At 37.8% G+C, this 13,484-nt stretch overlaps 1 protein-coding gene across 3 annotated transcripts in view; it reads left to right on the forward strand.

Annotated features, from left to right (window-relative positions):
- The first annotated feature begins 706 nt into the window (after positions 1–706).
- Positions 707–13,484, forward strand: part of KIF20B (kinesin family member 20B) — a 74,538-nt gene continuing 61,760 nt past the window's right edge. For 2 of the 3 annotated variants that reach the window (XM_055334438.1, XM_055334440.1), the window contains exons 1-7: positions 707–855; positions 3,221–3,289; positions 3,514–3,661; positions 10,660–10,746; positions 10,867–10,983; positions 11,635–11,773; positions 12,550–12,734. In XM_055334438.1, coding sequence (XP_055190413.1) covers positions 3,282–3,289; positions 3,514–3,661; positions 10,660–10,746; positions 10,867–10,983; positions 11,635–11,773; positions 12,550–12,734 — 684 coding nt within the window. In that variant the 5' untranslated portion in view covers positions 707–855; positions 3,221–3,281. The remainder of the gene's footprint in view (positions 856–3,220; positions 3,290–3,513; positions 3,662–10,659; positions 10,747–10,866; positions 10,984–11,634; positions 11,774–12,549; positions 12,735–13,484) is intronic. The other variant, XM_055334439.1, reaches the window with a different exon arrangement.

Below are 13,484 nucleotides of genomic sequence, written 5' to 3' on the forward strand. Positions count from 1 at the left end.
CTGTACTGGCCTTAGATTTTGGGCAAAGACCTTGCATATGCATGGAATTTAGCACTGCGCCTGGCATCGGTAGATGCTTTATATTTTCAGAATGGCAAAAAAGAAAAGGAAAAAAAGGAAAAAGAAAATGCCTGTAAAAGTCTACTCTGGAAGAAACTTATGTCGTCTGTCCACGAGGGCCGCTGAGGATGACAGGTGGGGTCGGGCAGGGAGGGGAGTGGCCGTCCGGCTGCGGGCAGCCCTAGTTCTAAGCGGCTCTCGGGACGCGAAGCCTGCTGCTGCCCGCAGGGACCGGGCCGGGGCCGAGGCGGGCTCGCCATTCCTCCGCCGGTCCCTGGGGAAGTCCCGGGGCTAAGTGCAGTGGCAGCGGCCTCACTTCCAGGCTTCTGCTACGTCTCGTCTCCGGGATGGTGCTGAGATTGGCGTCCGTGCCGACGGAGGTGCACCCGCCGCAGCCGCCGGGCAGCGCCCCACTCCGCACTGCACCCCTGACTCTGCGGGAAGCTCGGCCTCTACTCACGCCGGCCGCCCGCCAGCCTCTCGGCCCATTCCTCGCCGGCGTTCGGAGATCCGCCCCAGATTTGAAAGCTTCTTCCGGGAGCGGGCGGGAAGCCCACTGCGCGAGCTTCCGCGCTCCCGGAGGCCGTTCCGGAAGTCCCGCCCACTCCCAGCGTTCCGTGCGGTGGCTTCGCCGCCATTGTTTGAATTTGAAAACGAAAACATCGCGGCGCTACGTGCCGGTCAGGCAGGCCAGGCAACTTTGCAGGTGAAGGGGTCCGCCCAGGTGAGCGTGCGAGGAAGGAGGTGGGTGACAGTGCACATACGCTGCCTGAGGCTGGGAGACGGCGCTGACTTGTGAGTACCTTCCCGTGGGGATCGCGGTGCCCCTGAGATTACTCTCAGGACCTGGGTTGCAGAGCTATGGGCGCTTCTGGGGCACCGTGGGCGCCGCCTGCGCATCGTAGGATTGAGCCATACTGCTTGGGTTGGGGCTTAAATCTTGTCTGCACCGCATGTTAGGTGAATGAGACAAAGCAACATATTTAATCTCTCTGGGTCATCTGTTAAAGGGGTAGTGAAGGCTCTTCTAAAGATAAAATAATGCGTAAAGTTGCAGAAACCGTGCCAGTATGTAGTAGACACCAAGTGTTTGCAGTCATTAATGTTTCATTGTTGCTTTGCTGCTGTTGTTGAGGCCTAGACCTCCCTTAACAAGCTTATTTAATTCTGAATCCCCGAGGTGGGTAGTTTGCTTGGCAGGTGATAAGACCTCATTTTGCGGGGAGCGCTGTGGTGGCGGTCTGAGCGTTTATTTCCAGGCTTTGGGCTTTGCAGGACCAAGTGGACGGGTGTGTATGTGGCGAATTTAATGACTGCTCTCATCCCCATGTTTAGAATGTTGCCCCCAACTCGTTCCACTTCCTGAAGCTTCGGTGATTCTTTCCCGACAAACTCTAATATTCTTGCTGAGGGATTAGTTGGCACAAGTTCATGCCTTAAGCAATTCTTACTTAAAGTTTCAGGTTTGTTTTTGTTTTTAAAACGAGGTAGCATGTTTACTCAGAAGCAGAGGTAACAGTATATATCTTTTATTATAAGTCCAAGACCCAAGACTTCCAAGTTGTAAAATCATATAAAGGACACATCAGTTAGGTGATAGGCTTCTTTTGAGACCAAAAATTAATTGAAAGAAAAGAGGGAAATTTATCTTCTGATTTCCTGGGCATTTCCATAAAATCTGAGTTAATGTAATGTCAAGCCAGCGCTTAAATGTTTTTGCAAACTCTTTTGGGGGCAGACTTTCCCCCATGTTCTAGATGAGTGGTTACTTTTACTCTAACAGATACCCTTTTCTTAATTTTCACCTATACATGACATGTTTGAAATATTCTATCAAGCAGCATTGAAATAATTATCCCATTTTTATTATATCATTGATTAATACAGTAAATACAAAAGCAACCAAGACACTTAACTTTGTTTAAGTGTATAGTTGGTTAAAAACAAAACAAAACAAAACAAAACAACAACAACAACAACAACAAAGTGTATAGTTGGTTGATACCTGCAGTTTGCTGGACTTTGTTGAAGATAAATAATTTCCTTTGTCTTTTTGAGATTTAGGAAAAACAGGAAAACCAAAACAACCTTGTTGTATTGAGTTTGTGGGCTTTAGGGCTGATCAAAGAGAAGAGATATGACCACAGTGTGGCCCTGTCACACAAGGAGCTTTATTGGAGTAGCATTTTGATAGGATTGCATGCAGGGGAAATCCCCCACAGCATGAGACCTTCCAGAAGCTAGAGTGAGGTCCCACCATCTAGAAGGGGAAAAAGGCAAGGGAACTAGGGAGTTGGGAGAGGAGGGGGGAGGAAGAATTAAATTTGCGGGTTATGATCTTAAGTGATTTTGCACAGCTGCACAACGGGGGATCCTGGGGTCAGAAAACTGACATCAGTGGCTTGGTCTTTATAGTCCTGAGTTTGTGATTAGTACAAGTTGCGTGCAGTTTCATGGGATGTGCAAACTTAGGCTCTAATGACTTAAAAAACCAAAAGGTTATTTGGGCTATAATGATGTGTAAAAATTTGATAATAGGCTTTTGAATGAATGTTTCTGGTCTTCTGTGAAGAAGTAAACGACATAGGGAGGGCCAATATACAGGAGCCATCTTTGGCTTTTTTATATAACACATATGGATGCCCATTACTACCTTTCTGAGCCAGGAACTGTAGTTTGGGAGTCACCATTTTGGATGTTTCTTAATATGTCAAAGAACAGCAGGGAGCTCTCTTTCTCCCTGGCATAGACACTTAGTGGATTGTCAATAAGTATTAGAATGTTATTTTTTTTTTTTTTAGTTAATGTTACCCTAAGTATACCTTTATTAGTAACTTGATTTTTAATTTAGTTGTAACATTTTGATGCAGTATTCCATATTCACCTTAATTTTTAAGACTTACAGTGTGTCGGGTACTGTTTTGAATGTGCTTACATACACTGTTTCGCTTGCATTATTTGGAAGAATTCATTTGAAAAAGTTCAATTGTCGAGATAATGGAGTTTAATTCCTAAATGCTAAAACATTACAAAATTTGGAAGTAACATTCTCAGAAGACATTGAATAACCAGAATAACACAAGATTATAATTTACTCTCATTTGATTTTTGAGAGTATTTCAGGCAGAGATTGAATGTTTTATACTGTCTTCATTAATAGACTGCCTTTACTTATGAGATCTCTTTGGATGGATCTACCTGTTTGGATCATGTGAATAGCCATGGGAAGGTGTGTCCAATATTTTTTGTTTCAGAATCTAAATAATTTGATTATTGTCTTTTCCATGGGTCAGCATCTTTTCCATGCTTCATAGATGAAGCAATGTAATGTTTTCCTTCTCTGGAAATCTGGCTATATGGGGATTAGTAGTGATCTGGACTCAGATTTCTTAGACTATGGGTGGCTTATATGCTAATTTATTAAAGTTATCTAAAATTCTGTCATTCTTGTAGAATGGAATCTAATTTGAATCAAGATGGAGTGCTTAGACCATCTTATGTGTTTAGTGCTGACCCAATTGCAAGACCTTCGGAAATAAATTTTGATGGCATTAAGCTTAATCTCTCTCGTGAATTTTCCTTAGTTGCTTCAAGCACTGAGGTAAGTACTAGAAAAATATTATGTTGATTATCATGATTTAGTGAAAATGTGTGTGGCCCACACACACTTGCAGACACGTATGATCAGAGCTTTCCAGACTTTGTGGGTTTGAGGCAACCTTCTATGTCAGTAATTTTTTTCATGGCACCCTAAATAGGTAACAGTTCTTCCAAGTAGTAGATCCAAACAATTTAATATGTAGCTATCTATACCTTAACCAAGAGCTATTTGACAACAATTAATGTAAATGTAAAAAAATTATTCTTTAATTACTACAGTTATTTAATGTAATGATAATACCTTTAGGATACTTCATAGCTTTTCAAGCTTTGGAATCAGATTAGATATTGCCAACCTTGTAACTATTTCTCTTTGTTTTGGGATAGTACTTGTGTGTTTTTTTTTTTTTTTTTTTTTTAATCACAGCACTGAAAAAACTTCACCACGATAAGACAATAAAAGAAGTAGTGTGATCTAATGTTGAACTTTGAGCTAATAGTTCATGGTGTTCAGTATATGTTAAATACTGCTGTGATTTCCTCAGAAATGTAAAATATTCCATATGCCCCTAGGAATTGCAGGCCTCAGTTAAAATAACTGAATTGTGTTTAAAAAGTAAAAGTCCTTCCTTCTACACCCTATCTACTTCTACTGTTTGTTGTGTGTCTTTCTAGACTTTATTTATTTATTTAGATTTTATTTATTCATGAGAGACACAGAGAGAGAGGCAGAGACACAGACAGAGGGAGAAGCAGGTTTCATGCGGGAAGCCTGATGTGGGACTCGATCTTGGGACTCTGGGATCACAACCTGAGCCAAAGGCAAATGCTCAACCGCTGAGCCACCCAAGTGTCCCTTGTTTATTAATTTTTTATTTAAGAGATGGAGAGAGAGAGAGAGAGAGAGAGAGAGAGAGCTTGAGCAGGGGGAGGGGCAGAGGAAGAAAAAGAGGGAACTATAAGCAGACTCCCAAGCTGGACCTGGAGCCTGAGATCATGATCTGGGCAGAAATCAAGAATCAGTCACTTAATTGACTGAGCCACCCAGGTGCCTCTAGGCTCTATTTCTTATATATTTATTTTTCAATCCATTTATATTCCATTTGTTACATTTTTGTGTTAATTTTGATGCCTTAGAGAGATGGACTAACCCATTTTATAAAGAATAATGGAAGGGGAAAGAACATAAATAAAAAGAATAATTAATATCTATCATATTTGAGGTTTTTTTTTTTTTAATGTGAGCTCATTTAATCATAAATCAAGAAAGAGGGTTGCCTGGGTGTCTCAGTCGGTTGAGCATCCAACTCTTGATTTCAGTTCAGGTCATGATCTCAGGGTCATAGGATCAAGCCCTACATGGAGGCTCTGCACTCAGTGGAGTCTGCTTGGGATTCTCTCTCTCCTCCTCTTTATGCATGCCCCCTCAAATAAATAAATAAATCTTCTTTTTTTTTAAGATTTTTTTTTATTCATGAGAGACACACAGAGAGAGAGGCAGAGACACAGACAGAGGGAGAAGCAGGCTCTATGCAGGGAGCCTGACGTGGGACTTGATCCCAGGTCTCCAGGATCATGCCCTGGGCTGAAGGTGGTGCTAAACCGCTGAGCAACCCAGGCTGCCCAAATAAATAAATCTTAAAAAAAAAAAAAAAAAATCAAGAAAGAAAGTAAAGAAGGGAGCAAAGGAGAAGTACCTCTTGGTATATACATGGAACCATGCATTATGTAGTCTTTTATATCTGCCTTCTTTCACTTAACATGAGGATCCATAAGCAGTGGCCTGATTTTGTATTGCTTACAAGCTAGGAATGCCTTTGATGTTGAATCTAAAAAGTCATTGTCAAACCCAAGGTCATTTGGATTTTCTAGGATTTTAGTAGTTTGTGTTTTATTTATTTATTATTTTTTTAAATTTTTATTTATTTATTTATGATAGTCACAGAGAGAGAGAGGGGCAGAGACACAGGCAGAGGGAGAAGCAGGCTCCATGCACCGGGAGCCCGATGTGGGACTCGATCCCGGGTCTCCAGGATCGCGCCCCGGGCCAAAGGCAGGCGCCAAACCCGCTGCGCCACCCAGGGATCCCAAGTAGTTTGTGTTTTAGATTCAGAGTTGTATCCATTTTAAGTTAATTTTTGCAAGGTGTCAAAGATTAATTTTTCTAGGTTGATTATTTTACATGTGGATATTCAGTTGTTGCAGCACCATTTGTTGAAAAGACCTGTTTTTGCTCCATTGTATTGGCTTTGCTTTTTTTAAAGATTTTATTTATTTATTCATGAGAGACAGAGAGAAAGAGAGGCAGAGACACCGGCAGAGGGAGAAGCAGGGAGCCCCACATGGGACTCGATCCTGGAACTCCAGGATCATGCCCTAGGGCGAAGGCAGGCGCTAAACCGCTGAGCCACCCAGGGATCCCCCTACTTTGCTTCTTTGTTAAAGATGAGTAGACTGTATTTATGTGCATCTATTTCTGGGCTCTATATTCTGTTTCATTGTTTCTGTTCTTTTGCAAATTCCATGCTCTCTTAATTACTGTAGCTTTATAGTATGTCTTGAAGTTGGATAGTGTCAGTCCTCCAGCTTTGTTTTTCTCCTTCAATTTTATATTGGCTTTTCTGGGCAGTCTTTATTCTTAGTCGTTCTAATAGATGTGTTGGCATCATATTGGTATTTGCATTTACTTATTAATTAAAGATGTTAAATAAATGTTTTCATGTAATTATTTGTCACTAGTGTATTTTTGGTAAAGTGTCAATTTAAATCTTTGACTATTTAAAAAATTTTGGTTGTTTTTATATTATTATTTAAGTGTTCCTTTTATTTTCAGCTGCATCTGTTTATCAGATAGGTACTTTGTAAATATTTTTTCTTAGTCTGTGGCATGCCTGTTATCCCATAATAGTGTTTTTTGAAGAACAAAAGTTTTAACTTTATCATTTCTTTCTATTATGGATTGTCCTTTTGGTTTCATATTTAAGAAATCTTTGCCTAACTCAAGGTCACAAAGATTTTCTTCTGTGTGTTCTTTTAGAAGTTTTACAGATTTATTTTATATTTAGGATATCCATTTTGAATTAATTTTTATATACAATGTGAGGTGTGTATCCAAATTCTTATTTTTTTACCTATAAGTATCCAGTTCTAGCATGATTGGTAGAAAAAGCTATGCTTTCTGTACTGCATTTCCTTTGTATATTTATCATAAATCAGATGTCCTATGTGGGAGTTTATTTCTGAGTATTCTGTCTCATTGATTTGTCTGTCTTTCTGCCAGTACTCCACCGTTTTGATGACTGTAGTGTTGAAATCAGGTAGTGTTATGTTAGCCCACCAAATTTCTTTTTCATAGCTGTTTTGACTATTCTAGATACTTTGCATTTCTGTTGGAATTTTTATTTTTATTTTTATTTTTATTATTATTTTTTAAGTAGGCTCCATTCCAGGCAGGGCTTGAACTCAGGACCCTGAGATCAGGACCTGAGCTGAGATCAGGACCTGAGCTGAAATCAAGAGTTGGATGCTTAACCAACTGAGCCACCCAGGTGCTCCGCTATGTGAATTTTAATTAAAAAAATTTTTTGAGGGCAGCCTGGGTGGCTCAGCGGTTTAGTGCCGCCGTCAGCCCCAGGGCGTGATCCTTGAGACCCAGGATTGAGTCCCACATTGGGCTCCGTGCATGGAGCCTCCTGTGCCTCTGCCTCTCTGTTTCTCTCTGTGTCTCTCATGAATAAGTAAAAAAAAAAAAAAAAAAAAAAATCTTAAAAAATTTTTTTTTTGAAACTTTAAAATGCGTATACCTTATTTGTAGTGAGTAGGTTTGCAAGATATGCTGAAAAGAGTGTTATATTTGTTCAATTTTCCTGAAATTAAAACCCATTCCTTTTCTTCCCCTTTCATTGAAAATCTCTCAGCAGAATTATTTTGACAGTTTAGGAGCTGGTATGGACAGAAGAGGCCAATAAGAAATATACTTCTGGGATCCCTGGGCGGCGCAGTGGTTTGGCGCCTGCCTTTGGCCCGGGGCGCGATCCTGGAGACCCGGGATCGAATCCCACGTCGGGCTCCCGGTGCATGGAGCCTGCTTCTCCCTCTGCCTGTGTCTCTGCCTCTCTCTCTTTCTCTCTCTGTGACTATCATAAATAAATTAAAAAAAAAATTAAAAAAAAAAGAAATATACTTCTGTGGTTACCAGGTTTCCATAAATGGGCTGGACATTCTGTCATTTTAGAAAAAAGAAAAGCTGGGTGTGAAAATGTAGCTTTTATCATTAAAGTTTTTTCTTTATGTATTGCGGTTGCTTGGACGTCAGTATCATTTCCTTGTTTGTTTGTTTGTTTTTTTATAATTTTGTTTCTGTTTTAAAGATTTTATTTATTTAGATTTTTAAAAAATTTAAATTCAGTAAATTAACACATAGTGTATTTATTATTAGTTTCAGAGGTAGAGGTCATCAATGAATGCTATGTGAATTTTTATTTGTTATATTTTTATTATTATTTTTTTAAGATTTTATTTATTCATGAGAGAAACAGGGAGAGAGGCAGAGACACAGACAGAGGGAGAAGCAGGCTCCCTGCAGGGAGTCCGATGTGGGACTCGATCCCAGGGTCTCCAGGATCACGCCCTGGACTGGAGGCAGTGCCAAACCGCTGAGCCACTCAGGCTGCCCACACTGTGAATTTTTAAATGAGATTGTCAGTTGCCACAACATATGCCTCTTAGGATTTTGATTGCAGTTGCATTGAATCCGTAGTTCAGTTTTGGAAGAATTGACAATATTGAGTTTACCAAACAGTGAACAAGGTGTATCTCAATTTCTTTTAGTCTCTTTTAATTTCTTTGAACACTGTTTTGCAGTTTCCAGAGCATGGGTCTTTCACATCTTTTGTCAGATTTATCCCTTAGGTATTTCATGATTTTTGATGCTATTCCAAATAGTATTGGTTTTTAAAATCTGTTTCTGACTTTCTTCCCAATATATAAAAGAATAATTGATTTTGCATTTTGATCATGTATTTTGTTATATTACTAAACTCATTTAATAGTTCTAGTAACGTTTTTGTAGATTCTGGTTGATTTTTATATATAAATGTTAATGTCTGTGAATGAAGAGAATTTTTTTTTTCCCCAATCTGAATGCCCTTTCCTTTTCTCTTTTTTCTCCTCTCCTCTCCTCTCCTCTCCTCTCCTCTCCTCTCCTCTCCTCTCCTCTCCTCTCCTCTCCTCTCCTCTCCTCTCCTCTCCTCTCCCTCCTCTCCCTCCCCTCCCCTCCCTCCCCTCCCCTCCCTCCCCTCCCCTCCCCTCCCCTCCCCTCCCTCCCCTCCCCTCCCCTCCCCTCCCCTCCTCTCCTCTCTCATTTTTCCTGATTACATTTACTAGAACCTCTAGTACAGAGTTGAGTAAAAATGGTGAGAGCAGGGCACCTGGGTGTTTCAGTGGTTGAGCATCTGCCTTCGGCTCAGGTCCTGATCTCAGGTCCTGGGATAGAGTCTCTCATCGGGCTCCCCGCGGGGATCCTGCTTCTCTTCTGCCTCTATCTCTGCCTCTATCTCTGTGTCTCTCATGAATCAAAAAAAAAAAAAAAAAAAAAAAAACAAAACGGTGAGAGCAGAAATCCTTGTCTTGTTACTTACCTTGCTATTCATCTTAGATTCAGTCTTTCATCATTAAGGATGATATTAGCTGTAGATTTTTATAAATGCCCTTTGAAAGAAATTCCTGTCTATTCTACTTTGCTGTGAATTATTATGAATGGATGTTGAATACTTACGTCAATTTCATGTAATCATTCAAATGCCCCCCCCCCTTTTACATCTGGTAGGGAGGGATAAACATTTCTTTATTTTTTTAAAATACGGTTATTTATCCAAATTGATTTTTTAAAAGATTACTTATTTATTTATTCATGAGAGACAGAGAGAGTCAGAGACACAGGCAGAGGGAGAAGCAGGCTCCATGCAGGGAGTCCGATGTGGGACTTGATCCCAGGCCCCCAGGATCACGCCCTGGGCTGAAGGTGGTGCTAAACTGCTGAGCCACCCAGGCTGCCCCAAATTGATTTTTGAATGCGAAACTGACCTTGCATTTCTGAGGTAAAACATTTTTGGTCAGGATATGTTATTCTATTTTATATATTGGTTAATACTTTTTTAGGGAATTTTTGCATATGTCTTAATTAGGGATATTATTCTGGAATTTTTTTCTGGGGATATCTTTGTCAGATGGTGGTATGAAGTTTATTTCATACTCAAAATTAGTTGAAAAGTGTTCCCTTTATTTTCTTGAAGGCCTGTGATTTGTATGATTTATCCTAAAGTGTTTGAGAGAAGTTAGGCTAATGAATTACCAAGGCTGGGAGGTTTTTTTGGGAATTATTTTGTTTATTTGAATATAAGTTGAATTTCTTTAATAGATATTCAACTATGTTAAGATTTTCTAGTTTTTGTGTGTTTTTTTTTAGCAAGTTGTATTTAGTAATTCTTTCCTTTTTACTTAGGAAAAAAACCACATTTCTTTAGAATTACTTTTAAAAAATGAGCTAAACTCATTTCTTCCCAAAGTCAGGAATAAAGAGAATGCTGTATAGCAAAATAAAAAAAAATAAAAAAAAATTTTTTTTGGATAAAATTGAACATTTGGGATAATAGACTATTCTGGTTGCATGTTATTTATTCTAGAATACTGTGTTTTAGTGACTTAGAGCCCTGTTATTTGTGTTTAGTTTAAAGGTTAGGATCTTATGGAAAAGAGATATATTGTAAACTTCAAGTATAAATATAAAAGGTAGAGGAAACTGAGTCTTTTGTGGTATCTTTTTTAAAGCAGATTTGCTTCTCTTTAGACGTAGAAAACGGTTACAAACAGAAGAATCACTGTTTACTTAGAGGTTCTGTATAGTCTCAGCTTGTTATGTAATAGCCACTTTAAAGAAAGGTGATTTCTGAAAAGCCATATTTTGCATTTTAATAATACAGTTATTTTGTTCTTTTTAAGGCAAATAGTTTGGAATCCAAAGATTATCTCCAGGTTTATCTTCGGATAAGACCATTTACACAGTCAGAAAAAGAACATGAGTCTGAGGTTTGTGTTGACTTTAACTGGATTTTACTTTCATTAAATGGACAAAATACCATTGTTTTTATATATTTATTGTGGGACTTTATTTATGTATGTATGCATGTATGTATGTATGTGTTCTAGGGCTGTGTGTATATGTTGGACTCACAGACTGTTTTGCTGAAAGATCCTCAGAGCATCCTTGGTCGGTTAAGTGAGAAAAGCTCTGGGCAGATGGCACAGAAATTTACTTTCTCCAAGGTAAGTACTTATGTGAAACTGAAGATTTTTCTTTTAAGTAGAAGAAATTTGGCTTAGGCTAAATAGCTACATAATTATATATAATGAACTATATATATATATATTATATATATACATATATATATATATATCATGTGCTTGTGGAACTTAGGTGTTAGGCACTTGTATTTTTTTTCTTAAGAGTAGAACCCAAATTTCAGGTTTGTAAATATGTAATTGGAAGGGAATAAATTCCTGTATAGTGTTTTTTAAACCCTTTTTGTTTTAAGAGATGTTCTTTTAAATTTTCAATGAAAACTTGATTTACTAGGTCGGATTTCTATCTTGAAAACTTTTTGACAGTAGTTAAACTATTATGTATATTTGTGAGAGTTGGGGCTATGGCACCTATCTTAAGTGTATCTTATAAAAGAAATCTTTTAAATTTTTGAAACATGAGGGGTGCCTGGCTGGCTTAGTTGGGGGAACATACAACTCTTGATCTCAGGGTCATGAGTTTGAGCCCCATGTTGGTTGGCTGTAGAGATACTTAAATAAATAAATAAACCTAAAAAAAATAAATTTTGTTAAAACATGAGTTATAGGGTAGAACTGATTGTAAACATTTACTTGAATTTTCTAAAAAGACTTGTTTTAAAAAATGCTTATTAGGTTTTTGGCCCAGAAACTACACAGAAGGAATTCTTCCAGGGTTGCATTATGCAGCCAGTGAAGGACCTCTTGAAAGGACAAAGTCGGCTGATTTTTACTTATGGGCTAACCAATTCAGGAAAAACGTATACGTTTCAAGGTAATATGTATTATTTTTGCCAGAAAAGAAAAAAGCACTAATGTTTACTCATTCTCATAATACTTCCATGTAATTATGTTTCCATTACCTCGTACGTTTGCTCCATTTTTAATAGTAATAGCATATATATTTGTTTTAAATTTCTTTTTATTGGAGTTCAATTTGCCAACATATAGCATAACACCCAGTGCTCATCCTGTCAAGTGCCCCCCTCAGTGCCCGTCACCCAGTCACCCCAACCCCACGCCCACCTCCTTTTCCACCACCCCTTGTTCGTTTCCCAGAGTTAGGTGTCTCTCATGTTCTGTCACCCTCTCTGATAGTAATAGCATATTGAATGTGTATTGCCAGTGGCTTTTGATTCAGGTTGATTTAATTCATTTGTGAAATTACTTTCCCAGTATGATAGAGAATTATTAGATGATAAAAGTTCAGGAAAAGGATTTATGTGATGCAGTGAATTAAGTATGGATACCCAGGGAAGCATTTTGGCATTTTGTTTACTTTTATACGTTGTGATTATGGGTAATTGCAAATCTTATGGCGTGATCTCAATGTAAAATTTCAGGTTTGCATCAGTATAATAGTTGATAAGATACCCATTATACAATGAAGAGCAAAGTGATGGAAAACTGAATAATCCTTCAGCTTCTCTTGCTTTTGTCTTAGTTGTCCATTCTTGCCTGTTGGTGGTATAAAAGGAGCATTGGTAATCCAGGAACATTTGCACTTTCCTACTACTCCAAGAGAGTATAAAACAAAAGTTCTTTTCACAGGCACAGAAGAAAATATTGGTATTCTGCCGCGAACTTTGAATGTATTATTTGATAGTCTTCAGGAAAGACTGTATACAAAGATGAACCTTAAACCACATAGATCTAGAGAATATTTACGGTTATCACCATACCAAGAGAAAGAAGAGGTTGCTAGCAAAAGTGCATTGCTTCGGCAAATTAAAGAGGTATGGAAGTAGTCTAGTATGTGAAAAATATATACATCATGATCTTTTATAAGCTCTTTACTTTGAATATTTCCTGGTGGTGTTGGTGATGGTTGGTTGTCTTTTTTTTTTTTTTTAAAGAAAAATATAAATTTGTTTGAAGGCTTCTCTTTTTGCCTCATATCGTACAAATAGCAGAAATGTTTAAACAATACAAATGTAAATAGTTCTAAAATCTTTTTTGGTTGTTGTAGAAATAGTTCTGTAATGAATCAGAATTTTTTTTTAAAAAGTAAATTTTAAAAATTAAAACAAATTTAAAATTATAGAAGTAAAAGTAATTTGTACACACAAAATCTAATAAACAAGGGATATGAGAAGTAAAAAGTGAAACTTTCGCATAACATTTATCTGTTAGGTTATGTATTGGTCTCTTTTCTCTATTAGTTTTTCACAAAATGTTTTTTGTAAAGGTATATTTGTCTATTCTTCCTGTTTCTTTTGGATTTTATGTTTTGTTTTCAGACATTTATCCTATTCAAGATTGTTAAAACTATTAACAGTTTTTATAGATAGTTGCAAAATATTGGTAGGGTTTTTCTTTTTTAAGATTTAGAAATCAGGGTTTCAAAGTAATAAAAGATTTTTGCTCAGTGGAGTTCAAAGCCCAGAGTCCATGATTATGATTTCTGAAATAAAATAGTTTAAAAATTATAGAGATTAGTAGGTAGAGGATTTTTTTTTTTTCTTTTAAAGATCTAATTTATTTAT

This window comes from Nyctereutes procyonoides, unplaced genomic scaffold, assembly GCF_905146905.1.
Source record: "Nyctereutes procyonoides isolate TBG_1078 unplaced genomic scaffold, NYPRO_anot_genome, whole genome shotgun sequence".
NCBI classification, from domain to species: domain Eukaryota; kingdom Metazoa; phylum Chordata; class Mammalia; order Carnivora; family Canidae; genus Nyctereutes; species Nyctereutes procyonoides.